At 47.5% G+C, this 27,783-nt stretch overlaps 1 protein-coding gene across 2 annotated transcripts in view; it reads left to right on the forward strand.

Moving 5' to 3' along the window:
- The window catches only part of PLCD1 (phospholipase C delta 1), a 60,852-nt gene extending 34,925 nt beyond the window's left edge, over positions 1-25,927 (forward strand). For both annotated transcript variants that reach the window (XM_081163608.1, XM_081163607.1), the window contains exons 3-15: positions 5,575-5,803; positions 7,898-8,027; positions 9,171-9,402; positions 10,217-10,418; positions 11,785-11,929; positions 13,191-13,340; positions 13,656-13,784; positions 14,332-14,476; positions 16,447-16,563; positions 18,397-18,575; positions 18,722-18,854; positions 20,457-20,606; positions 22,000-25,927. In XM_081163608.1, the coding sequence (XP_081019734.1) occupies positions 5,575-5,803; positions 7,898-8,027; positions 9,171-9,402; positions 10,217-10,418; positions 11,785-11,929; positions 13,191-13,340; positions 13,656-13,784; positions 14,332-14,476; positions 16,447-16,563; positions 18,397-18,575; positions 18,722-18,854; positions 20,457-20,606; positions 22,000-22,091 (2,033 nt within the window). In that variant the 3' untranslated portion in view covers positions 22,092-25,927. The remainder of the gene's footprint in view (positions 1-5,574; positions 5,804-7,897; positions 8,028-9,170; positions 9,403-10,216; positions 10,419-11,784; positions 11,930-13,190; positions 13,341-13,655; positions 13,785-14,331; positions 14,477-16,446; positions 16,564-18,396; positions 18,576-18,721; positions 18,855-20,456; positions 20,607-21,999) is intronic.
- The last annotated feature ends 1,856 nt before the right edge of the window (positions 25,928-27,783 follow it).

Raw genomic sequence — 27,783 nt, forward strand, 5'->3', positions numbered from 1 at the left:
GTCTGGCTGCTGTTTTTTTTTATCCTACCCAGGAATCCACAGTGTGTGTGTAGAGCTAAGGGCGCACTGGAAATAGCCAGCGGTCTGTTACAGGCAGGGAGATCTGACTTGGGCAAAAGACAAGTTGGACCCTTTTGTGTACACCACATAAAGCTGTGTGGGTGTCCCGCCCTGTGCGGACAGCGAGCAGCAGCAACCTTTCCCTGTGGCACTGCAAGGTAGCTTCCCTGCCGACGTTTGCATGGACAGGCGGAGTCCCCCAGACCCTGGGCGCCCCCCCGTCATGTGGAATAACGACTCACGATAACGTGCTATGGGATTAAATTGGCCACAACTTTATTATATTTCAGATGTGGGTAGACCTTGGCTCAGGCATTGGGTGCTTATCCCTCCTAGTCCCCAGCCGGGGAACTAGGGAACATCAGGGTTATCCAGTGTGTGTGTAGGGGATGGGCCAGCTCTGGATAACATATGTTCAAGCAGAGATAGCCACCCCCGTTATGCTGCCGTCGCAGGGGAGAGCAATGATGACCTCTCGGCGTACGGTCAAAGCCTCCCTTCAGAAACCCCTTTAACGGGGAACCCTGGTATCGCCGCTGCAAAGAGGGAAGATAGACTAAAGGATTCCGCCCAAGGCCTGATACCGCCAAAGTTGTGACATTTAGCTATGGGAAAGGCAAAATCTGCCAATGCAGTGGAATTCCTTTCCGGCCCTTTAACAGCGACCTTGACGTAGCAGCGCCTGCATACCTGTGAAGAAAAGTTAACCTGCAAATAAGGCATTAACTGAGGGTGGGTAGGGTGGGAGAAGCTCTGGAGCCAAGTGAGGATTCCCAGGTAAGATCCTCCCTCTATAGTGTGGGCAGGTAGTCCCTCCCCTACCTGGCCTGGTCTCCTTGGCAACGCTTCCCCCAGGCGGGATTGGACAACTGACTGAGGTAGGCGGAGACCTCCAGGTATCCCACCTGGAGGAAGGCGAAGCCAAGCCTGTGCTGTTGGGGCCGCTCCAGATCCAGGGGCTGCGCGCGTCCACGCAAAGGGCGCCCCCTGTTTTATGCGGGGAGCGGTCATTGCACAAAAAGGGGCCACGGCAAAAATGCAGGGCAAGTCTAAGACTCCATCCCAGGCAAAGTACGTCAAACCAAAGCCCCAGGAGGTAGCTTCTCTCCCCTAGTGCCCTTCTGGAGACTTCTTATCTGCACCGACAGACTGTCACTATCATAGTGGATGAAAGGTTTCTTTTGTAGGAAAACTTGTTTTTTTATAAAGAAAAATCTCTTATCCAGTTTGCTTCTCAATTCCTCCGTCCGCTTGCTGAGGAAGTGGCTGAGAGAGATTAACTTGTGGGCTAGATAACAGCTCTGAGGTTTGAGCTATCCATGTTGCCATCGGAGTGGCAGACCTAACAGATATCTCTGAATGGGAAAGCGATTGTGGGGATGGGCTGCCCATTGAAATAACACCCACAGACATTCTGGTTTTTAGCATGTTCTTATCAGCGCTGCCACATCCATTAACGGGGGAACAGAGACGTTAAGTGGCTCTCTTCAAATCAGGACTGCGGAGGTGGGAAAGTATTTGGCGTTCGTAACGTCTCACGCGCAAGAATAAAATCTGTTTTTAGGCAAACGGCCTGCCCCAGATCTGAAATTTATTGTAATCGATGCAACCCCTGTTTAAGTTTTACATTGTTTTAAAGAACAACTGTCACAACAATTGTAAGAATGTAAGAAGTGGCTAGGGACGAGGGTGGCGCTGTGGGTTAAACCACAGAGCCTAGGACTTGACGATCAGAAGGCTGGCCATTTGAATCCCCGTGACGGGGTGAGCTCCCATTGCTCGGTCCCTGCTCCTGTTCGAAAGCACGTCAAAGTGCAAGTAGATAAATAGGTACCGCTCTGGCGGGAAGGTAAACGGCGTTTCCGTGTGCTGCTCCAGTTCGCCAGAAGCGGCTTAGTCATGCTGGCCACATGACCTGGAAGCTGTACGCCAGCTCCTTTGGCCAATAAAGCGAGATGAGCGCCGCAACCCCAGAGTCGGTCACGACTGGACCTAATGGTCAGGGGTCCCTTTACCTTTACCTTTAAGAAGTGGCTACCTGACCCAACAGACAGGTTCTTGGGTTCCCATGTACATTGGCATTGATAGAACTTTGGCCCAAAACTTTGTGAGAACCTTTGAACAGGCTGCTTGTTCATTCCTGTGGGGAAATGTTTTTCTGCTTGGGGAGTCTGCAGAGTGCAACCCTTGCTTACAGAAGTAAATGTGTCTGGGAGAGCAGCCATCAGCCATTCTTCGCTCAGCGCTTGACAACCCTGTTTCCCAAAAAACATTTGCTGATGGAAGCATGTTATGCCAAGCTCAAGTGATCTGTGAATGCAGGACCTGTCTGCCTGCTGAGCTTTCTGATCACTGGCATTTATCAACGCCACTCAGTCCTGCCTAGCAAAGCCTTTCTCTGTTTCAAATGCCACCCTGCCATGACATGTTTCCACTGCCGGATCAAATTCAGAGCGGGGACGGGACACAATAGCTGGAGCAAGAACAGAAATATCATTGACAGGAGTTAGCCAGCAGTAAATCACACTGTGCAAGGTAGCCTTAACTCTTCATTAGCAAGAAGAGGATCTGCACAGACTTGGTGGAGTGCCAGGCCCAATGAGCACAGGAACTTATCCTTGGCAGGTCTTGCCCCATGGATCAGTTGCTGGGACTAGAGGTTCTCGCCTCCCCACAGCCGGCTATGTCTCTTCCTTTCCCCAAGCAATCTGACACTGTGCCTGTGTGCCTGTCTTTGCTGTTCCCTCTTCATGCCTCTTCTGGGAGATCAGGGGAGAGTGGAGCTTGTCACAGCAGGAGGAGGAGACACTTGTGAGTCTTCACCAGCTGAACTCATCTCTTCATCCTCTTGGCCTCCTTCTCTCCTGCTTCAGCTACTGCCTCTGATTCTAGACTTCTCATTGCCCCAGACTCTCCCCGCTCACTAAACCCTGTTGCCTCTTCAGCTTCCGACACTTCCTCCTTCCTGTCCTCTTCCTCTTCTTCCTCTGACCACTCATCATCATCCCACCACCAATTCCTGGGCTCTGAACCTTCTTCATTGGGGGTTCCCCAGCAGATCCCTCCCACTGTTCCTCCGTATTCAGGCAGTCCATGACAGAACTGCTCAGTATCTACAGTATAAATGTCTATAAGCGGACAAGGATGGTGGCTGGCTGCAGCAAAGGCTGGTTGAGTAGGATGAATGAGGCATTGCTCCACCAACCCCAGCCAGCCCCCACCTGCCCACCTTCTTCCTTGCAACCAATCTAAGGGGCTGAAAGGTGCTGTCAGCTTCCTCTTCCTGAGGCTCACTGTTGCCCTTATGGAACTCAGCAGGGAGGAAGAGGATGGGGAGAAAACTAGGATTAGTTGTCTCCACCTAGCGTAGGCTCAGGCTCCGCCCAGCATTCACTCTGGCTCCACCTACCAGAGTAAGCCCCGCCCCTGCAAGTTCCAGGTTGACAGGCCTGTGAATCGGAAGGTCACTTGTTCCCTGTAAAGTGGGGCAGGTGTGTGCCAGTGTGGTTTAAACCACAAAAGGGGCAAATAGGTGGTTAAACATGGAACCTCTCTTCCCAGGGAACTCTGGGAATTGTAGCTCTGTGAGGGGAATAGGGGCCGTCCCTTCAGCACCCTTTCGTTCCCCAAACCTTTATTAGGCATTATTACAGTCGTACTTTGGTTCTCAAACAGAATGCGTTCCGGGAGTCTGTTTGACTTCCGGAACTGTTCGAAAACCAAGACACGGCTTCTGATTGGCTACAGGAGCGTCTCGTTTCCGGGATTTAGAGAAGACCAGATTTTTTTGTCTTCTCCTAAGTTATAGAGAGTTTGTTAACTTCACAGTAAGAAAACATGGAGAGTAGAAGACAATTCAAACCTATCCTTCTCAGTGATAATAAGGTCGCATCATCCGCATACAGTAAAAGTGGGACCGGGTTTTGGTTGATTTGGGGGGCATGTGATTCTATTTTTTTTGGATGTGCTGTAGAAGATCTGATCCAAAATATATTAGAGAGAAAGGGGGCAAGAAACCTTTAGCACTCTTCACAAACTACGTTTCCCAGGATGCTTTGGGAGAAGCCAAGTGGTGTGACACTGCTTTAAATGTAGAGGCTGAATATGGCCTCAGAAAGGTCCAATGGGTATTTTCCCTTTGTCCTTATATGCCAGCCTTTCTCAACTTGGTGTCCTTCATATGATTCAGACTACAACTCCCATCAGGCTGGGGCTGATGGGAGTTGTAGTCCAAAACATCTGAAGGGCACCAGGTTGGGAAAGGCTGACTGGGGTGAAGCCAGCCCCTTTCCAATCCAGGGAGGTCAGAAGAACACCAGAACTGGTGGTTTCCCCTCACTGAATCTTTTCACACAGAAGGATGACTGATAAGGGTCTCCCTTTAGGCTTTACAAGTTGCCTGTGGAGAAAAGATCCTTTTGCGGTTTCTATCTCATCTCAGCTGCCCACATATATCTTAGGAGTCATTGTAGGCCTGTGGTTTAGTGAGATAATGCGCTGTAGTCTGCGCTGTAGTCTTATCTCCCTCACTGCAGCCGGCTGTTACAAATCATGCTGTGATTTTTGAGGGGCATTGTTACTTTGGTCTCGTGAACAAATGCTTCATACGTCTCGCTAAAGCGTGGGATTCACCGCTGAGAGGTGTGGTGATAAAAGACAGTACTTCTTTGTGCAGCGCACAGTTAAGCTCTGGAGCTGGCTGCCTCGGGAGGCAGCGAGGACCACCAATTTGGAAGTCTTTAAAAAGAGGATTGGACGAATTCATGGAGGAGAAGGCTAAAATGGCGGAGGCAGCAAAGCCTCTGAATTCCAGATGCTGGAAACCACAGGAGTGGAGAGTGCTCCTATGCCTCATGTCCAGCTATGGGAGTTAACAATGGGGCATTTGTTTGGAAAATGCAAAAACAGGATGCTAGGTGGGCCATTAGCCTGATCTAGCAGGGTTTTCCCCCGGCCTACATGTGCAAATTTCGTGCCAATGTTGCAGCTGGCGAGGGAGCGGGATAAGGGCCTCTCTTTGTACATTTCGTAGGAATCTGCCTTACATCCGGTGAGACTAAGTGTCCACCTAGGCCAACATTGCCTACTCCCAACTGGCAGCAGCTCTTCACGGCCTCAGCCAGAAGTCTTTCCCATCACTCCCTTGGAGCCTCAGCTTCAGGATCTGTCCTTCCAGTGAGCACTCAGGGCTGATTTCCTTCAGAATGGATCGGTTTGATCTTCTTGCAGTCCATGGGACTCCCAAGAGTCTCCTCCAGCACCATAATTCAAAAGCATCAATTCTTCGGCAATCAGCCTTCTTTATGGTCCAGCTCTCACTTCCATACATCGCTACTGGGAAAACCCTTTACCTTTAGAACCTTTTAAAAAAGCAGGTACTCGGGTTAAGACGCCGTGGGAAAAGAGCGAATTAGAGTGCTGGAAATTGTTGCTTGGTTCCTCTGCAAAATGCAGTTAAGTCTGGGCTCTTAGCTCACTCTTGATAATAAAAAAGCGACCTGTTTGTTCCTGCAGTTTCCATCGAGGATATCCAAGACGTCAGGGCAGGCCACCGGACGGAAGGGATGGAAAGATACTGCAAGGATGTACCCGAGGATCGCTGCTTTTCCATCATCTTCAAAGATCACAGGAAGAACCTGGACCTCATAGCTGGCTCTGAAGCCGATGCCAATCACTGGGTGGCAGGCCTGGCCAAGATCATCGCCAAGAGCAACTCCATGAGCCAGCGGCAGAAATTACAACAGTATCCTTTTGTTTCGTTCCAGAATTATTATCACTAGCATGCATTTGTTTATTGCATTTATATCCAGCTGTAACCTGAGATCCTCATTCCCTTCAACGTAATCTTTTTTTGGGTGGGGCAGGGACACACCTGCTGGTGGTGGGTGGGGCCAGGAACAAAATGGGCGGAGCGTCACATGCAAATGTTCCCTTTGTACAGAAGACTAGTTTCTACACAGAGTCACACAACCCTCTGTGGCCTCCATCAGGGAAGCAAGAGGAGTTTTCAGAGTCCAAGGAGACGTTATGGCCAGGCACAAACACTCAAGGAAGGTGTGAGGCAGGGCAAGTAGGGTGTGTGGCCTGAGGAGAGTAGTAGTAGTAATTTATTACTCTGGGCAACTCCCAACAGAATATTGAAAACATGATAAAGCATCAAACATTAAAAACCTTCTGATACAGGGCTACCTTCAGATGTTGTCTAAAAGTCAGATACAGTGGTACCTCGGGTTAAGTACTTAATTCATTCCGGAGGTCCGTACTTAACCTGAAACTGTTCTTAACCTGAAGCACCACTTTAGCTAATGGGGCCTCCTGCTGCTGCCGCACCGCCGGAGCACGATTTCTGTTCTCATCCTGAAGCAAAGTTCTTAACCTATTTCTGGGTTAGTGGAGTCTGTAACCTGAAGCGTATGTAACCCGAGGTACCACTGTAGTTATTTATTTCCTTGACATCTGATGGGAGGGGATTCAACAGGGCGGGCGCCACCACCAAGAAGGCTCTCTGCCTGGTTCCCTGTAGCTTCACTTCTTGCAGTGAGGGAACCACCCGAAGGCCCTCAGAGCTGGATCTCAGTGTCCGGGCTGAACGATGGGGGTGGAGTTGCTCTTTTAGGTATACTGAAGGCCAGGCAGAGATATTCCGAGGGCGGCCCCTGGGCCCGAGGTTCCCTACTCCTCTTCTAAAGTGACAGGCTCCACCACTGGGTTGAGAACCAGCCGTTATGTTTGCTAAATCAGTGCCCCAAAGGACGACATTGGTTTCTGGAGAAAGCCCCTTCTTAACAGAGTGAAAAGGTGTCCCTATATATAAGCAGCAGAGATAGACACAGTCCATTTGATAGGGCATAATCGCCAGCTTTTAGTGACCATGCCTTCTGATTTGGGCCGTTTTCTTGGAAAACCCTGGCTTCTCAAAGACAAGCATGAGTTTGACGCTGCTTTTGAAGTTCCAGCTTGGACTTCTAAATTTAGATATTCGTCGGCCAGGGGTTTGATCCAGTTCAAACATTTTGAAAGCCAACTGCCTTTTTGAGCCGAGGCTTGGCTGAGGTCAACTCCCGCTGACTCTGTTTTGCGCAAGTCAGAGGTTTTCCTTGAAGCTGCAATTACCTGTATTATAATTAGCTAGGCATTTTAATATTTGGGTACGCTTGGGGAAAGATTAGTAGTCCGTTTGAAATGTGCTGCAAGCACTGATTCACAACACTTCTCTCTCTCTCTGTGTGTGTGTGCGCACACACATCTGAGTGTGTGTCACTGCAACCTTTAAATGACTTCTTCCAGTGCATTTAGCATGCTGAATTTTGCTTTGCCAACGTCTCACATGCACCATTAATATAAATTAGAGATGGGGAACCCTTTACAGACCAAGGGCCACATTCCCCTCTGGAGGCCACATTCTGAGCAGTACCAGAGGCAAAAAAAAGGGGCAGAGTACAGCGGTACCTTGGTTTAAGAACAGCCCTGTTTACGAACGATTTGGTTTACGAACTCCTCAAAACCAGAAGTAGTGTCCCAGTTTGCGAACTTTACCTTGGTCTAAGAATGGAATCCGAACGGTGGAAGGGCACCGGCAGCGGGAGGCCTCATTAGGGAAAGTGCATCTCGGTTTAAGAATGGTTTCAGTTTAAGAACGGACTTCCGGAACGGATTAAGTTCGTAAACCAAGGTACCACTGTAATGGATGAAAATTTTAATTTGTACAGTGGTACCTCGGGTTACATACGCTTCAGGTTACAGACTCCACTAACTCAGAAAAAAGCTTAGGATGTAATATTGGGAGAGGAGGGTTTTTTTGTGTGTGATGTAGGCACCTTAACAAGTGACTGAACAGCTGGATCCACGCCTGCTTGCGGAAGGCAGATAAGAACAAAGACAACAAGATGAGCTTTAAAGAGCTCAAGAACTTCATGAAAGAAGTCAACATACAAGTCGATGACAACTATGCCCGGAATATCTTTGAGGTAAGGAGAATTTAATTCGCCCGCTTGCAAGCTTATTTTGTTATGAGGCAGTGGTGTTTCATGAAACGGTCGGGACCCGATCCTATGGACATTCTCTGGAAGGAAGCCTGATGGGATCCAGTGGGACCTCCTCTTGAGTAAAACATATGGAAAGGGTAGGATTTTCATTCATTAGACCAGTGTGTGTGTGTGTGTATTCCTGACTCTCACAATTTTGTAGGAGGGATTCAGTTGAATATTGGAAATTTTGGGTTGCATAATTAAAGCGGATTAAAGCACACCGAATAGCAATGGAGCAGAAATTCAGTTTGGTTCACTTTTAAAGCCAAACCTACTGAATTCTTTCTAGAAAAATGCACAAACCAAACTGACACAGCCGCCCTTCAAAATTCACACTTGTCTGAATTTTGCAATGCAGTTTGCAAAAAAAATATGCATATGGCTAGTGAAAAGGACACACACAAATACAAAAAAGTATGCAAGAAATGTGTATGTTAGGCAAGATTGCATACAAAAATGCAGGCAACCCCCTCCCCGATTTACGCAGGGGTTACATTCTGAGGCATCGCATGTGTCAGGGAAATCACGTATATTTGAAATATCATTGGAGAAGCCTGTGAACACTCAATTCCTCCCCTTGTTGTGACGTTTTTGGGTCACTTCTGGGTTCAGTATGATGCATGTGTGTGCGGTCACGCACATATTGAATGTGCATAGGTACTTTAGGATAAATGTATGTTAAAATGCTAGTGCAGTTTCATGAGGACTTAAGAAGCAGTGGCACAAAGTGATGTGGAAATGTGGAAACTGAATTTAAGATTGGGAAAAAATGAGAAACTGAGGGCAACCGAAATTGAGAGAATCTCTCTTCTCTATTCTGAAGCCCTCAAAATGGCAGCTCCCTTTTCCAGCTCCCAGAATCCACTCTTCCTTCCCAACTTTATTTAGCCAAGTCCGATTCAGCCCTAAAACAGAGAGAAAAAGGCCCGGTACGTCGGCGAGATCTGCCAATCATGTACTCCATGCTAGGCTGCAAAGTTGACCTTTTCCAATGACCCGTATCTGTTTTGCATTGTCTAGCCCTGGTTCAGGTTTCAACCCGTAAAGAAGAAGGGTTTTTACCTCTTCTCTCTGCGTTCACAGCAATGCGACAAATCCCAGACGGACACTTTGGAAGACGACGAGATCGAGGAATTCTATAAGATACTGACCGAACGGCGCGAGATCGACGAGATCTTCTCTGAACACTCCAACGGTCAGGGCGTGATGTCGCTGGAGGATCTGGTGAGGTTCCTTCGAGAAGAACAGCGTGAGGAGAATGCAGGGCCTGAACTGGCGCTTTCTCTGATAGAGAGATACGAACCCAACGGAAGTGGTACGTTGGTAACCCTTTGGATTTGACAATATTTACACTGAATGCCTGCAGAGGAGGGAGGCCAGGACGATGAGGGATCTGGAAACCAAGCCTTATGAGGAATGGTTGAGGGAGTTGGGTATATGTTTAGAATGGAGAACAGGAGACTGAGAGCTGAGGTGGTAGCCATCTTCAAATATAGGAAGGGCTGTCACATGGCAGGTGGAACAAGCTTGCTTTCTCCCGCTCCAGAGGGTAGGGTCAGAACCAATGAATTTGAGTTATAGGAAACCAATGAATTTGAGTTATAGTTCATGGGTAGGCAAACTAAGGCCCGGGGGCCAGATCCGGCCCAATCGCCTTCTAAATCCGGCCCGCGGAAAGTCCAGGAATCAGCATGCTTTTACTCGAGTAGAATGTGTGCTTTTATTTAAAATGCATCTCTGGGTTATTTGTGGGGCATAAGAATTCGTTCATTCCCCCCCATATAGTCTGGCCCCCCACAAGGTCAGAGGGACAGTGGACCGGCCCCCTGCTGAAAAAGTTTGCTGACCCCTGCTATACTTTTTCTTTCTTTCTTTCTTTCTTTCTCTCTCTCTCTCTCTCTCTCTCTCTCTCTCTCAATTTTCACCAGCAACACTATCAAAGCAGCTCACATAAATACAATAAAGGAAAACAATACGATTTAATTTCTGAAAATCAGAATTAAAACTGAATATTCAATGTCTAAAAGCTGGCAACCCCCCCCCAAAAAAAGCCATTTAGTCACAGCCTGCCCCATTCTCAGTTTTGTCCTTTTCTTCTCCCCATTGTACTCCCCCCTTTTTTTTTACAGTCAAGGGACAAAATGTCATGACCAAAGATGGCTTCCAGATGTATTTGCTGTCTCCCCACGGAAACGTATTCAATCAAGCTCACATCCCCGTGTACCAGGACATGACCCAGCCGCTGAGCCACTATTACATATCGTCTTCGCACAACACCTACCTCATGGAGGATCAGCTGAGAGGACCCAGCAGCACTGAGGCTTACATCAGGTGTGGCGCATCATCTCCCCTCTTCTGATGGAAGAGCCAAGAGAGTTGTCAGAGGGGCCTGGGAGAGGTGCTTCCATTTTAATTACCCACAGTGCCCCAGGGCACAGCATCACCCAAGGCATTGTGGGAAGTTAAAAAGGGCGGCACTCATCAGTCCCAGCAACTCGGTGCTCCTCAGCATGCCGGGCAAACAATTTGTTTCAGAGCTGTAGTCCGAAAGATCTGGAAGCCATCAGGTCAGCAAAGGCTGGGGTAAGGGGAGAATTTGTGAGCAGCCTTGGGTCCTAGACACACAAGACATTTGAAGCGGTATCACTTTAAATAGTCGTGGCTTCCCCCGCAAAGAATCATGGGAACTGTAGTTTGTTAAGGATGCTGAGAGTTGTCAGGAGATCCCTATTCCCCCGCCTAGAACTACAATCCCCAGAGTTCCCTGGGAGGAGAGATTGGTTGCTAAACCATTCTGGGAACCGCAGGTCTTGGGAGAGAAGCAGCCATCGTTCTGGCCATTGCTCAGTGACAAAACATTTGCTTTGTATGGAGAAAGTCGCCAATATCTGCAGACATGTCTGGGAAAGACTCCCTCCCTGAGACCCTAGATGAGAGCTACTGCCAGTCAGTGTCAACAGTATTACACCCTTGTGCACATTAACTGAAAGACACAATGTAGTTTATTGTAGAAAACTCACATATACATGTACAAAACTCACATATACATACATCTGTAACGGATATGACCGCTGCTATTTTTAAGCAGCATTTGAACACATTTTGGCATGGAGTCTACTAGTTTCGAACAGCCACTGTTGATTTTCGGATCCCTGTACCACACTTGAATCAGCACCTGAATGAGCTACTCCATAGTCGTACAGTCTACAGCACGGAGGCGAATTTTGCATATAGCCCACAAATTCTCGATGGGATTTACGTCTAGGGAATTCCCTGGCCAATCAAGTACCTGTATATGCTGCTCTGTCGTGAATTTCCTCACCACTTTCGATGTGTGACATGGGGCTGGGTCCTGCTGCAATATCCCACTACCGTCAGGATACCTCTTTTCCAGCTCTGGAATAACTCTCTTCGTAGAACCTCAGTATATTGTTGCAAGCACATCATTCCTTCTATTGGCTTCCGGCACCATAATGATCAATTGACTTTTTGTGTTTGTTTTGAGTACAGGATGATGAGTAAGATAGAAAACATGCTTTGTTTCAATTAATTTGCAAAAGGGTGTAGGCTAGATGGAGCCCATGGGTCTGACTTTGTATAAGGCAGCTCCACATATATGGGCACCTCCTCCTTTCACTGTTTCTGGGAATCTGGTTTTGAACAACTCCCAACAGATCCTGTGATGTTTTCTTTGCAGAGCCCTGACCAAAGGCTGCCGGTGTATAGAGCTGGATTGCTGGGACGGGCCTAATTCAGAGCCTGTCATTTACCACGGCTACACGCTCACCTCCAAGATCCTCTTCTGCGATGCTATCAAAGCCATCAAGAACTACGCTTTCAAAGTAAGGGCAACTCCTCTCCCCCCAGCCAGCACCCTAGCTTTAAATCTCTTTATGCCTTTTCTACCGTTGTGGTCTAAACCATTGAGCCTAGGACTTGCTGATCAGAAGGTCGGTGGTTTGAATGCCCACGACGGGGTGAGCTCCCGTTGCTCGGTCCATGCTCCTGCCAACCTAGCAGTTCGAAAGTACAAGTAGATAAATAGGTACCACTCTGGCGGGAAGGTAAACGGTGTTTCCATGCACTGCTCTGGTTCACCAGAAGCGGCTTAGTCATGCTGGCAACATGACCCGGAAGCTGTACGCTGGCTCCCTTGGCCAATAAAGCAAGATGAGCGCTGCAACTCCAGAGTTGACGGCGACTGGACTTAATAGTCAGGGGTCCCTTTACCTTTACCATTGCAAGACACTTTGAGACATGCCGCGAGCAAGAAATGAAAATAGCAACATTTTTTTTTAAAGTCCCAGTTAAAATGCCCGGGTGAATTTATTGCTTAAAAAACCTACATGCCTAAAGTCAAGCTATGCAGGAACCCGATGGGCTTTTTGGGGGAGGCTTTTCGGCACTGGTGTTGCTGCAATCTGGGGCAATTGCTTTTTCTGAGAAACTAACTGAGAGAGCACACACCCAGAATGGTGCAACTGATCCTGATGATTTTGCTAAAATATGACAAATGGAAACCCTGATGTCCGGCAACCACCAAATAAGCATATACCGTAGATTAGGGGTCAGCAAACCTTTTTGTCCAGGGGCCGGTCCACTGTCCCTCAGACCTTGTGGGGAGCCAGACTATATATTTTTTTGGGGGGGGGGAATGAATGAATTCCTATGCCCCACAAATAACCCAGAGATGCATTTTAAATAAAAGCACGCATTCTATTCATGGAGAAACACCTTGATTCCCAGACCGTCCGCGGGCCGGATTTAGAAGGCGATTGGGCTGGATCCGGCCCCCGGGCCTTCGTTTGCCTACCCATGCCATAGATATATTAAGACATCTGTTGCCTTAGACTTGTGTTCTGGGGGAGGGGGAAGACCAAATGTTTGGATAATGTTTCTTGAAAATTAATAACGTTTAAATTATTATTATTTTTTTAAAAGAAGGCCCTGCTCTGTGGGCCCCTCAATTTTACTTCCCCAGAAGCAAGCACCCAGCAGAGCAGGACCTTTCTTGAAGAGCTCAAGGGCTGGAGTCACTCGTACGGGAGGAAAACAGCAGTTATTCATGTATTAATGTCACTTTCCTCTCACCCACCCCTACAGACCTCTCCTTATCCTGTCATCATATCCCTGGAGAACCACTGTAGTCTTGAGCAGCAGAAAACGATGGCGTACCACATGCACAACATCTTGGAAGACATGCTGTTGGTGGCGCCAGTCGACTCCAATCCTTCCGAGCTCCCTTCGCCGGAGGTGAGTTCAGCTGCGTTTTATCAGCACGTAAAACGCTGCAGCTGCCATCTTGGTTGACAAACTAAGTTGGGGGTGGGGAACCTGTGGCCCTCCAGCTGTTGTGGGACTACAACTCCCCTCAGCCCCAGACAGCATTGACTGATGGTTTGGGATGATAGAAGAATGGTCCTTCCCAGACCATTGGCCATGCTTCCTGAGGCTGATGGGAATTGGAGTCCCACCATGTCTGGAGGGCCAGAGATACTGATCCTGTTCCACCATTTGCACCCTTTGCCGCTGTTATATCTCTTCTTTTCCTTTTCCTTTTTCCTCTAGCAATTAAAGGGGAAAATTCTCGTGAAAGGGAAGAAGTTGAGCCCAGAGACGGAAGAAGTCTCTGATGAGGATGAAGCGGCTGAAATGGAAGACGAAACTGTGAAGATTGAGGTGGAGAGGAAAAGGACGGTGAGCCTCGTGGGCCATGTTAGCAATTCCAGGCCCTGATTTTGCGTGTTCTTAGCAACTGCTAGGGACGCGGGTGGCGCTGTGGGTTAAACCACAGAGCCTAGGTTGGCGGTTCAAATCCCCGCGACGGGGTGAGCTCCCGTTGCTCGGTCCCTGCTCCTGCCAACCTAGCAGTTCAAAAGCACATCAAAGTGCAAGTAGATAAATAGGTACCACTCCGGTGGGAAGGTAAAAGGCGTTTCCGTGCATTGCTCTGGTTCACCAGAAGCGGCTTAGTCATGCTGGCCACATGACCTGGAAAAACTGTCTGCAGACAACCACCGGCTCCCTCGGCCAATAAAGCGAGATGTGCGCTGCAACCCCAGAGTCGGTCACGACTGAACTTAATGGTCAGGGGTCCCTTTACCTTTACCTTACTCTGAGTAAGACGAGCACCGTCTACAACCATGGAGATTGAGAGGCCGGTGGGTTGTTTCACTTCCTGCCTCCCACCCCTGAAACTATGATGAATTCTCAGTTTTCTACCTTGTTCCTTGTCCCTTTTTAGAGTGAAAAACTGAAGCTTGCCCAGGAGCTATCTGACACGGTGGTCTACTGCAAAAGTGTCCACTTCCAAGGTTTCAATAATACCGATTGCAATGAAATGTCATCCTTCAGCGAAAGCAAAGCTTTGAAGCTGGCCCAGGAATCTGGTAAGTAGCCCCTTGCCACATCTGGTGTGCTCAAAAGAGAGATCCACCGACTGAACATAACCCAAGAACATGGTGTGCGTATGTGACCTAAAGTAAAACGCTGCAGTGTGGAGTGCGCTGCTATTCACGATGCTAGCCAGCCATTCCCATTCCCAGGATACTCCATTCCAGCCAGCTAGCCATGCCCATGTCAAGGAAATTCCATTCCAAACCCCCCACCCCCCCAATTTTCTATTTATTCCCTGCTAATAACCAGCCAGCATTCCATGGCTATTGATCATGCTCAGTCCTTACTGGGCTGTTTTTTTGTGGGGGTGTCTCCCCTACTTTTGAACTCCCCCATCTTATAAGCTTACAAGGAGGGCATGCCAAACCACTCCTTCCCCCTATTTCTCGTTTCCGGCACCACCCATTCACAGGTATACCGCTGCTGAATCTGGAAGCTGTTTGGCCAGCGTCACTAATAATGCTCGGTATATTTGTTTTGTCAGATCCTGGTGGCCACATTCACGTGTGATAGCCTTAAATAATTTTTTTAATTGAATTTTACATTTTTATCATGCTAACAACATTTCAGGGATGTGGGTGGCGCTGTGGGTTAAACCACAGAGCCTAGGACTTGCCGATCAGAAGGTCGGCGGTTCGAATCCCCGCGATGGGGTGAGCTCCCGTTGCTCGGTCCCTGCTCCTGCCAACCTAGCAGTTCGAAAGCATGTCAAAGTGCAAGTAGATAAATAGGTACCACTCTGGTGGGAAGGTAAATGGCATTTCCGTGCGCTGCTCTGGTTTGCCAGAAGCGGCTTAGTCATGCTGGCCACATGACCCGGAAGCTGTACGCCAGCTCCCTCGGCCAATAAAGCGAGATGAGTGCCACAACCCCAGAGTTGGTCACGACTGGACCTAATGGGCAGCGGTCCCTTTACCTTTTAAACAACATTTCAATTTATCAGAATCAAAGAAATACATTCCCCAGATTCCCCACCCCCGACTTCCCTCAACTTCCTCTTCTGGTTTTTTACATATTCATTCCCCCTGCTTGCTTTGTTATATCTTCATATAAATTCTTTATATTAGTTATTATCTCTTATCATTTTAACATCATCTTTAAAATTTCTGTATTTATTTTTGTTAATTGCAAGTGTTTACTCAAACCCTGCTAGTGAGTCCATTTCTTTACATTGTTTCTGTAAATACAACATAAATGGTTCCCAATCTTTTAAAAAATTCTCTATTGTCTTTATTTCTAATGCTTTCTGTTAACTTCACTATTTCCGCATATGCCACCAGTTTTTGTAGCCATTCTTCTTTGGTTGGTATTTCATCACTTTTCCATCTTTGCGCTAGCATCCTAGCCGCAGCCGTAGCATCCATTAAAAAGTTTCTTCTTTCCTCTTGTCCGATCTTGACCCGAAGTGCCTAATAAAAAAGCTTCTGGTCTTTTAGCAAACATTATCGTAAATATTTTCTTAATTTCATTATAACTCATATCCCAATAATTTTCAATCATTCTGCAATTCCACCACATATGAAAAAAGTGCCTTCTTTACATTCCCAACACTTATTGGAGCCTCATGTGTGATAGCCTTAATTATGTGTTGTACAGTGGTACCTCGGGTTACATACGCTTCAGGTTACATATGCTTCAGGTTACAGGCTCTGCTAACCCAGAAATAATACCTCGGGTTAAGAACTTTGCTTCAGGATGAGAACAGAAATCGCACGGCGGCGGCACGGCAGCAGCAGGAGGCCCCATTAGCTAAAGTGGTGCTTCAGGTTAAGAACAGTTTCAGGTTAAGAACGGACCTCCGGAACGAATTAAGTACGTAACCAGAGGTACCACTGTACGAAGAAGAGTTTTCCGCCCTCACAACCCTAATCTGTCTCTCTGGGTCACCCCAGCTCTCCCGCAGTTCCATTATGATTAGAGGAGGAGAAAGAAATTGTCATTTTTTTTTCTGTTCTCATTCCAGGGACCGACTTTATCCATCACAACATCAGGCATCTGAGCAGAATCTACCCTGCAGGATGGAGGACGGATTCGTCTAACTTCAACCCTGTTGACATGTGGAATGTGGGGTGCCAAATTGGTAAATTGGGTTGTTAAAATCAACATGGCTTATTTAGTTGTGAATAACTGGGGGTGAAAGGGGGCTGTGAAGTAATCTTATCTCTGTCTTTCTGTCTGTTTGTCTTATCACCTGCCCTTCCCTTTAAGTCCCCAGAGTGGTTACAGCATTAAAACACAATATTAAAATTGGTTCAAAACATATTACAGTCCTAAAAATGAGGTGCGTGTGGCGATCACACAGGATCCCTGGACATTTCACCATCTATTGATCCCTGTGCCATCACTTTATTTCTTGCTGCCACCACCCAGGCCCTACCTGGTACAATACAGAGTCCAGTCAGGGTTAAATTGGAACATAAACTTCTGTTTATTTATTGCAGTTTAATAGGCGTGTGGTTTCATAAATGGTATTGGTCAATTACATTCATATCCAGACCTATAACTTCCGCTCACTAAACTACCTCTCAGATAGTCACCGTATTTTTCGCTCTATAAGACGCACTTCCCCCCTCCAAAAATTAAGGGGAAATGTGTGTGCGTCTTATGGAGCGAATGCCGGCTCCATGGCTTCAGCGATAGCAACGCGAAGCCTCCGAAGCACAGTGGGAGCGCTCCCGCTGCGCTCCGGAGGCTTCGCGTTGCTTTTGCGCACTGACCCCTCTCACTCTCCAGGCTTCAGGGATAGCCGCCTGAAGCCTTTGGAGTGCAGCGGGACACCGCGCTGCGCTCCAAAAGCTTCGGGGTTAGCTGTGCAAAGTCTCCGCAGGGCAGCGGGGTGAAGGCACCCCACTGCCCTGCAGAGGCTACAAACGCTGTCCCCGAAGCCTCAAGCCTTTGGAGTGCAGTGGGAACACACGCTGCGCTCCAAAGGCTTTGGGTCAGCAAAAGGAACCTGAAGCCTTTGGAGCGCAACGTGAGGTCCCGCTGCGCTCTAAAGGCTTCAGGGATTTTTGAGGCTGGCGGTGGGGGAAAGCAGCGCTCCCCCCCCACCAGCCCCACAAGCTCGGGGGGCAGCGGCAAGGCTGTGTGCAGCCTTTGTGCTGTTCCCCGACCTGCTCTTGAATGCACCTTGAACGCGCCTTGTTTTAGAGAAATTCCCCCCCCCCCCGTTCTCCCCCTCCTATGGTCCGGTGCGTCCTATAGAGCGAAAAATATGGTACACCTCAAGTGTCAAAAGCCAGAATAAACAGGTGCGTTTTCAGCATTCTCTGGAAGCTGTACAACAACTCTCCATGGCGCAAACAAAAGCAAGACTCCATTTCCAGAAGATGACAATGTTCTGTAAATCTGCTATTGTGCCCCATTCAACGGGTTAAGGGCTACTGTAATGGGTATGAGTTACTCGTGCGTAAACTGGTGCCTTTCTTGGTTAATTTGCCTTGTTAAAAATTTCTGACTGCACAGCCCCTTCTCATCATGGCTGCCTCAGTCACTGGCAGAATCCGTCAGTGGGCGTTTCTTGAACCTCTTCCAACATAAAAGTTGTTTGACACCCAGTCTCCTCCTCCTCTCACTGCGCGGGAGTCTTCTGCGCAGGGAAGGCGTGGGTAGCGGAGGACCTGGGCTCTCCTCACTGATGTCCAGGGAAGAGTCCTGGAGCCCTCTCTCCACTTCCCCCATCTGCCCCCCTTTATCCCCGGTGTTGCGCTGTTTGGCTTCCCCTTCTACTGAGCTGCTTCTCCCCCTGCTGCTGGGTCCTTCGCCAGCATCATCTGGGAGCCTCCCCTTCGCCTCTCGCTCCGATGTCAGTTCCCTGACAGCTACTAATGATCATACACACCTAAATGAAGCATTGGCTTGTAAAACAATAATTTGCCAATTAATTGTACGTATTTCTCCCCCCCTTCCCCAGTTGCCTTGAATTTTCAGTCCAAGGGAACCGATATGGATGTCTACCAAGGCCGGTTCCAGGAAAACGGCTTTTGTGGGTACGTCCTAAAGCCGGAATTTCTGCGGGATGAGCAGTGCAGGTTCAACCCCAAGGCCGTCTCAGAAGGGCCGTGGTGCACCAAGAAGAAACTCCAGGTGAAGGTAGGAATTGGAAACGAGGATTACATGCATTTCTCTGAAGTCCAAAGTTGGTGCCCCAGCGCTGTTCCTTATTGTCCCCTGGAAGGCTTCCAAGTCACAATGGGCACTCAAGACCCAACAACTGTCCCCCTCTTTCTCTCTTACAGGTCATCACAGGCCAGCAACTGCCCAAGGTGAACAAGAGCCAAAACTCCATTGTGGACCCCAGAGTGATAGTTGAGATCCACGGCGTCCAGAGGGACAACGAGAAGAAGCAAACCACCGTCATTGACAACAATGGTAAGAGGAGGAGACACTTGTGAGTCTTCACCAGCTGAACTCATCACTGCCTCTTGGCCTCCTTCTCTCCTGCTTCAGCTTCTGCTTCTCATTCTGGACTTCTCTCTGCCCCAGACTCTCCCTGCTCACTAAACCCTGTTACCTCTTCCATTCCCAACACTTCCTCTTCCCAGTCTTCTCCCTCTGACTGCTCATTGTCATCCCACCACCATTCCCCGGGCTCTGAGCCTTCTTCCATTAGGGGTTCCCCAGCTGGTTCCTCCCACCGTTATTCTGCATCCAACCAGTCCTTGACACCAAGGCACTTAGAAACCATGAGCTTAAAGTCCAGCCCAGTGGTTCTGCTGCATAGCGATTGAAAAAGGACCAAGATTTTGGCCGCCATACCTTCTGGGCTGCTACTCTGACAAACCCCTTGGCTCCTAGCTTGGAGAGGGTCTTTATTCTTGCTGTAGCTGAGTAAATGGAGATTCAATAGCGGCTTTGTTCATTTGTTCTCCGGTGAAGGAAAAAGCTGAAGCTGTTCTTCTTTGTCCAGGACGCCTTACAAAAGGGCCTTTCATTGCTTCCTGGAAGGGGAGAGGGAGCCTGAATCCAAAACTACCAATAGCTGGCAAAAGCCTTGGTTGTATAGTCTCCCAACTTTGGGCGATGGGTTGCTTGGCTTTCAGCCCAACTGAAAACCGATTCAAGTGTGCATGTGGTACAGTCCTCTCAAAAGGCTACATCACCTTGCAAAGGAGTTGGGGTGAAGGGGATTGCTGTTTTGGAAATTCCCACTATGGCACGATCTCCTTGGCATGTGGAAAGCTTACACGCCAGGGAGAAGAGGAGATATGTTAGTCAACAAATATCTCAGGGGCTTTCACGTGAAAGATGAACAAGCTTGTTTCCTCCTGCTCCGGAGTGTGGGAACCGAACCAATGGCTTCAAGCTACAAGAAAGGTGCGCAGAACTGGATACAGAACTCCCAGTGGGGTTTGACCAAGGCAGAATAGAGTGGGACTATTACTTCACGCAGGTGGCGCTGTGGGTTAAACCATAGAGCCTAGGACTTACCGATCAGAAGGTCGGCTGTTAAAATCCCCACGACGGGGTGAGCTCCCGTTGCTTGGTCCCAGCTCCTGCCAACCTAGCAATTCGAAAGCACGTCAAAGTGCAAGTAGATAAATAGGTACTGCTCCGGCGGGAAGGTAAACGCCGTTTCCGTGCACTGCTCTGGTTCTCCAGAAGTGGCTTAGTCATGCTGGCCACATGACCCGAAAGTTGTACACCGGCTCCCTCGGCCAATAAAGCGAGATGAGCGCCGCAACCCCAGAGTCGGCCACAACTGGACCTAATGGTCAGGGGTCCCTTTATCTTTTTATTACTTCTCTTGATTGGCTCACTTTGCTTCTGTTGATGCAGCCCAGAGAGAGAGAGAGAGAGAGAGAAAGGAAAAACGAGTCTCTGAACATCTTTTCTATCAATCAAAGATGAGGCCAGATTTTTCTATCTTGTACGGATCTAGCCTACTGGAAAGCTGTTCAGACTTGTACATCTCTGTGTTGCCCGTGTTTGTCTTTTCTTTCTTCCTCATCCAACACTCTCCCCCCCCCCCAGGCTTTAACCCCAGATGGGATGAAGCGTTTGAGTTTGACATCGACATCCCTCAGCTCGCTCTGGTTCGTTTCATGGTGGAAGACTTTGACGCGTCGACCAAAAATGACTTTATTGGGCAATTCACAGCTCCCTTCACAAGTTTGAAGCAAGGTGAGTCTTCCCATCTTAACCTTCAGAACAAACTCTTCATTCAAAGCTTAGAGTAACAGGGAGTTTCTGGGGCCAGCTAACAACTGGGTGTTGTTGTTTTTTTAAAGTTCTCTCTCCTTTTTAAGTGTAATGTCTCTTTCAATATGGTTGGGAGGTCTTCATGAACGACGAACCCCAAAATTTTGCATCCTCTCCAAACCTGTGCCAAAGTTTTGCAGTCATTTTGCAGTGAAAACTTTGGCACCAGTTTGGAGTGAATCAAACAATGTTGGATTTTTAGGTTTGAACCCCGCTTTGATGTAGCAATTACTCAGTTGGGGGGGCGTGCTGCAAAACGTGGGGCATTTTTTGCTGCAAAACACTGCAAAATGATTGCAAAACTTTGACACAGGTTTGGAAGGAATCCCAAATTTGGGGGTTTGTAGTTAATAAGCGGGGACGCAGGTGGCACTGTGGGTTAAATCACAGAGCCTGGGACTTGCTGATCAGAAGGTCGGCGGTTCGAATCCCCGCGATGGGGTGAGCTCCCGTTGCTCGGTCCCTGCTCCTGCCAACTTAGCAGTTCGAAAGCACGTCAAAGTGCAAGTAGATCAATAGGTGCCGCTCCGGCGGGAAGGTAAACGCCGTTTCCGTGCGCTGCTCTGGTTCGCCAGAAGCGGCTTAGTCATGCTGGCCACATGTACGCCGGCTCCCTCGCCAGTAAAGCGAGATGAGCGCCGCAACCCCAGAGTCATCCGCGACTGGACCTAATGGTCAGGGGTCCCTTTACCTTTACCTTTTTGGTTAATAAGCCCTGTTGGGGGCTGCCTTGTGGGCTGAAATTCAGGGGATAGGGCTGTAACCAACACTAGTCCCACTCAGAGTAAACCCAGTGAAGTTAATTAACATGACTAACTTGGGCTCGTTAATTTCAAGGGGTCTGCAACAACAGATACACCACACTGTTTACGAACCTCCCAGGTGTCTTATAGGACCACAGCGCCCTCTACTGCCCAGATCAGGCAGCGCTTCCCAAATTCCTGATAATTCCAAGACACACTTTTCTGACTTATTATTGGTGACACGTGTAAGAGAAGGAGTTGGCCACCTTCAGAGAAGCCAGTTTATAGCACACTTTCTCTTAATATATGCAGATTTGTTGCTGGAGAACTGCAGCGCAGAATTCAGGGATGTACAGGTTTCAAAGGCTATCTGCTTTTTCAAGTTGTTGTGTTTTGGAAAGAGCGAATTAGGCCACGTTAAAACTGAATTTCTCCCCCATCTCTACGTTGCGTCCTCCAGTCCCCCTGGCATGTGTGAGTCTGATTGTTGCCACTCCCAGTGCCAGCTATTGAAAGAGAACACCACAATATAATCTCTCTCTCTCTCTCTCTTTCTCTCTGATAACCTCCAGGCTATCGCCACATTCATCTCTTGACGAAGAACGGAGACCAGTACCCTTCTGCCACACTCTTCGTACACATCAATATTACGGATGCTTACTAAAAGGACAATTTTCTCGGACCGCTCAAGGGACCGGTCCCTGCTTTCCCTTTCCAAATGAACTTGCCTACCAAGCTGGGAAGAGAGAGATCTCAAACACTACCCTGGTTTTTAGCCGATGTGGAATCCCCACAACATCCCCGGAGAGCAGGAAATGGACAAATGAGTCGAGCCAACCACCGCAGAGGTCGTTGCGCAAACCGCCTTGCTGCGTTCAGAAAGCATCACGGATAAGTTCTGCTCCAAGTGCCTGTAAAAGGCCATGTTCTGTTGTGGTTGGGAAGCTGGGCTATCCTCCATATCATGGGTAGGCAAACTAAGGCCCGGGGGCCGGATTCGGCCCAATCGTCTTCTCAATCCAGCCCGCAGACGCTCCGGGAATCAGCATGTTTCTACATGAGTAGAATGTGTGCTTTTATTTAAAATGCATCTCTGGGTTATTTGTGGGGCATAGGAATTCATTCATTTTCTTTTCAAAATATAGTCCAGCCCCTCACAAGGTCTGAGGGACAGTGGGCCGGTCCCCTGCTGAAAAAGTTTGCTGACCCCTTATCCTAGCTGCTGTTTCTGAGAGAAAGGAGAAAAAGAGCTAGCTTTTCAATCATGGAGAGAAGCACGAAAATTGAGACAGGGACAGGCACAGGAGATTGTTACTTCAGTCCTTTAAGGCTGGGAGGTCCACACACTGGCCACTGTCCCCCCTCTGTTGTCTCTGAAGACCTCATATGGACTGTAGCACTGGCTTCAGGCATGTTCTGAGTCAGATCCGAGATGTGGCTTCTGCACTTCTGTGTCCTTTCCGCTTGTTTCCATGCCTCTGTTTCCTCCCTTATGTCCGATGGTTACTGACTTCCTTTGTGCTCTCGGGCAGCAAGGCGCCAGTTCTTCCCGACGTCACCTTTCAGGGTTTTCACTTTTTCAAGTTTCCAGTCCTCATGATAAGTAAGGCAAGCTTAAAAGCGTAAAGGCGATTTCCGATGCAATTTCGAAAGCTAAGGAAAGCCGTTGAACGATGTACACATCGTTTTAAGAAAGCACACATTCCGCTGCTGGGTGCTGCAAGCTGTGTAAATCATTCCAATCAAGCAGACTTGCGCAATGTTTAATTCTACCTCTAGCAGCAGCCCAAATCCCTCCTTTGCAACTTCTCTGAAATTTAACCAGGTATCGCTCACCTTTTAAGTCATAATTTACTCATTGACTGAAACAAGAGATTCTCAAGAAGCTGATTTCTGGGGCCAGTGTTGCATTCTGTGTTTCTGCTGCGCTAAAGTGGACTAGCAATGTACTCCCAGCCGGATTTCATAACTGTAAAAATGTGATTTTTAAATTTTTTTAGACATTAAGACGTAAGCACTGTCCTTGAACTTTCCCAAAACAGTGTCAGGGTATTGGGCTTTTTCAGTTTTAGAAGCTGAGGCATCTATCATCACGTTGTGAATTTGCTAGATGCTACTTTTTTTTTGTAAATTTTGTAATTTTGTTCAGTCTTTTTAGAATTAATTATTACATTATTTTTAGGCGAAAGCAGCCAAGGAGCAGGTCCATTGTACCGTCACACCCTCTCTTTTCTTAGTAGCTTGGAAACTGTTCTGAATTTGAAGGGGGTGAGGATATAGACTGGGGTTTAATCAGTCTCATAGGCCATTATCCAAAGATGATTGTTGCCTGTGGAAATTTATCCCAACATTAGCAAATTCAGCCGCTTGAAAGAAACTGACTGATATAAAATATGATAATTCTGTTGTTTCAAATACTGGGTTTCCCCCAGCTGGTTCTGAATTACTACTGTTTTTGAACATGATGCAATTGTATCTAAGGTTTTCCGTGAAATGGAATCTTTTGGAGAGTTTACATAACCTCACATCAAAAAGCTTTGAATCAGAGTCCTGTTGTGCCACCGTTCTGCCTCTTTTACATTACATGTGAGATACACTACAAAATCCAATCCCTCAACCCACCTAAAGCCGAATGCTTTTTAAGCGTTCTGTAGATTTCAGTGGGAAAGAATTAAAAATGCACTTAATTCTCCCAGTGATATCTACGAGTTTTAAATGGCTCTGGATCTTTGCTGCACGTTACACTGTGATCTATAGCAAATTGTGAAAATGCTATGCTACTGACAATGTCGTACCAAATCCTCTTATTTTATATGTGGTCCCAGCCTCTAAAACTCACTTTAGATTGAAAAGAGAGGAGAACCTTTGCTTTTTCACTGAGCAGAATCCTTTTAAACAATCTGCGGAGGCTGAAGGCTCATTTAAACGCAATCTTATCTCATGAGAACAGGCCCAAAGCTTGCTTCAGACTTAGGTGCCTATGCTGTGGGGCTTTGCCAAATGCCAAAGGCCCCTGATTTCATTTCAAGACATAAGAATTGGTCAACAGCACTGGCCAGTTTGCAGTTCCACATCAAAGCAGATGTGCCTGAAAGTGATCCGACCGAGAGAATCTGTGATCTCAACTTGAATTCCTCGATTTGCGGAGAGTTGCTCTCTCAGGGTAGATCACCTGTCAGGATCGAGGTGTTCATTTGTCAGCAAAGTTGGCACCGGCTTCTTTCCTCAACCATTTTCGCTACCTCTCAGTGCGAATTTCAAGACTTGGCCGGCCTCCTCACAAAATGGCCACCACCCCCAATCCTCTCATCCACAAAATGGGGTCTGCATTGTTATAGAGCAGGGCCTCAGTGAGACAGGAACTCATCCTGTGTCATGGAAATCCATGTGCCTCTAACCCAACATAGCCTCTTGTTTTGGGTTAGGCTTTGCCATATATATATATATATATATATATATATATATATATATATATATATATATAAAATTTGGGGGAGGGGTGGAATCCTGAGAGCCACTTTCATGAAACGCACTGCAAATTTATTAAACGGGAAGGTGGTTTCTAAAAGCCGTTCCATTTTCCCTTTCTTGCGGCGAACATTATCTCATTTCTCAAGGCGCTATGATGAATGGTGTCGCCCCTTCCCCCCCAACACTTCCATCTGGGATTTTGCAATGGAAAAGCCACGTAATGCCTTATTGCAGTAACTTTAAGGTCCTGGTCTAGCACTTTTTTTAAAAAAAGGATTGGGACCTTATAACTGCCCCAGCCTTATTCTGTTTGTGTAGAAGACAATCACGGGGTGGTAAACTTGAATAATGGTTGAGACGTTGATGGTTGAGATGCAACTGTAGCTGACTTTTAACAGATATTCCATAAGTGGAGCCCTGACTGTGTCATAATGCAATAGCTGAATCCAATGGGGATCTTGGGCTTGTGTAAGACATAGAATCATAGAGTTGCCATCCAAGAAATAAATAAAAATCAGCCTTCTCCAATTGTGGCCTTCCAGGTGCTTTAGACTACAACAGTGATGTGAGCCGAAGTCCAAAACATCTGGATAGAAAAGGCCAATTCATCTAGTCCAACTTGCAATGCACAATGTCAGCCTATCATTTGCAGTCTTGTACTGTTGCGCTCCTGTTGTTTACACGACAAAAATAGTTTGCCCAACAACACCAATGCTCCCACTTCTTGCCCTGACATGACAGTGGATCTTGCCTAAATGGGTTATATCCCATGTCAGTCATACTGTTGAGTAGACCCATTGGAATTGGCGAACGCAGCTAATGAAAGCCCCTTTATTTCAGCGGATCTGCCTTCGAGTACTGCTTAGCGAGATATAACCCAATCATTCTGCAAACAAAACTGACTTTTATACTGCGGTTTTTTAAAATTTAAAAATGCCATATAGAGCTACAGAGTTAGAGGGTTGACAAGAGTATGATATAAATAATATATTTTTTAACTGCGATTAAAATGAAAAGTGAAAAAAGGAATCGTGTTTCTCTGCCTCATCTTTTCCCGTTTATTTTTCTTACTGGGTTCACCTGATGTGTAAATGCACATGGCCAACTAAACTGGATTAGCTCAAGCTCTTCCTACCTTGAACTCTGCCACCCCCAAATGCTCACTTTTTCTTGAATGGCAGGATTGTACACCTGCCCTCCCCATCTGTTCTGATCAGAGGAGAGGTTCAAGAAACTGCTCTCTGAGCAAGCATGGCAGGGGACAATGAAGTCTTCCCCCCCAGTGATGGCGGGAGCATTTTCTGCTCTTTCAGACACAACAGCCATTTTGTATTATGCCTGATGGCAGCCATTTTGTTACTGAAACCCACCGCAACGTCTTAAGAATCCAAATGGCCCACTGGCCAAAATAGGTAGGCGACTACTACTGTGGCTCTATGTATCTTTTCTGTCTCCTACCCAGACACTGGTTCCTTCTCCCGTTCCAAGACTGGGAAATGACTATTCAAGGAGTTCTACTACATGATAAACCATGGTGGGATTGACCACAATTCCTTCCTCTTGGGGGCAAAAAGGAAGACAAAACAGGAGCGTCCCAGTTTCACTTGCTGATTTCGTCACGAATGAAGCTACCGCATGTAGATTTATGAAAAACGTACGCCACCGGTCACTGTGATTCGTTTTATTTCGAAATCATGGCACGGAAATGAACAAAGTGAAATGGCCACAGGTGGGTGTGATAGAAATTGTGGGGAATGTGTGAATTCCTTTGCTACCAGTGCTGTTTTTTCTGGATGTAGTCTCTGAAAGGCCTTTGGATGAGAAAAGGTGCCATAATCCTTGAGGAGAAAAGCTGTGTGGAGTTACAGCCCTCAGGGCGCAACCTTACATTTCTAGGGTACCATAAACATTCATGGAGCAATCTAGGGTACCACAAACGTTAAGCCCAAGATCTACAATTCTCATTATTTAAGACTCTTTAGGAAGCTTGATCATATCCTGATAGTCATATTGTGATATTCACCCAAATACCCCACATCCTTATTTGCCTGCGAAATGAGAGCAGTTACTTCACCAGCATCCTAGCCTGACTGGCAGTATAACAATGATAAACTTAGCAACTATAGTCAAGACTGTGACCCCAGACAGTTCACGTGGGATTCCCTCCTCTTCATATCCCTTAACTGCTCCAAAAACACAACAAAACTTGAGCGATACAATTTCCCCTGGCCCCAGATGAGGCCACTGGTGTGCTGCCTTTCTTCCCAATCCTGGCTTCATAAGAGAGAGAAGAAAGAAAAGTGAGAATTGTTTCCAGTGGTACCCAAACGGATGCTTCGGGGTCCTTGCGAGCCCAAGGACTAGCCCAAAACATGGCCGCCTGAGGCAAAGGACAAGATGGCGCTGTCCTCTCAATTCCATGTATAGAAGCCAACCAGAATGAACTTCAACAGGGGCAACAGGGTGGAAATTGTCGTCCACTGTACCAGAGGGCAACATATGGGGGTCTGTCCTCCTGACATCTTCCTGTTGCTGCCTGCCCCTCGGCTTCTGCCGCCTGAGGCAACTGCACTCAGCACTGCTTTACAAAGGAGGAGGAGAGGATGGGTCAGGCTATTCAATTCCATGCCTTCAGATTGGAGGCCAGTTGCTGCATAACTAAGGGGTGTGTGTATATGTGTTATGTACTGAGTTGAATAGGATCCAAAATGCAGCAGTCTGATTGGTCCTAGAACAATAGGATCCAAAATGCAGCAGTCTGATTGGTCCTAGAACAATAGGATCCAAAATACAGCAGTCTGATTGGTCCTAGAACAATAGGATTCAGAATGCAGCAGTCTGATTGGTCCTAGAACAATGCAGCAGTATGATTGGTCCGCAGGAGC

This window comes from Podarcis bocagei (genome assembly GCF_964188305.1).
Source record: "Podarcis bocagei genome assembly, chromosome: 12".
NCBI classification, from domain to species: domain Eukaryota; kingdom Metazoa; phylum Chordata; class Lepidosauria; order Squamata; family Lacertidae; genus Podarcis; species Podarcis bocagei.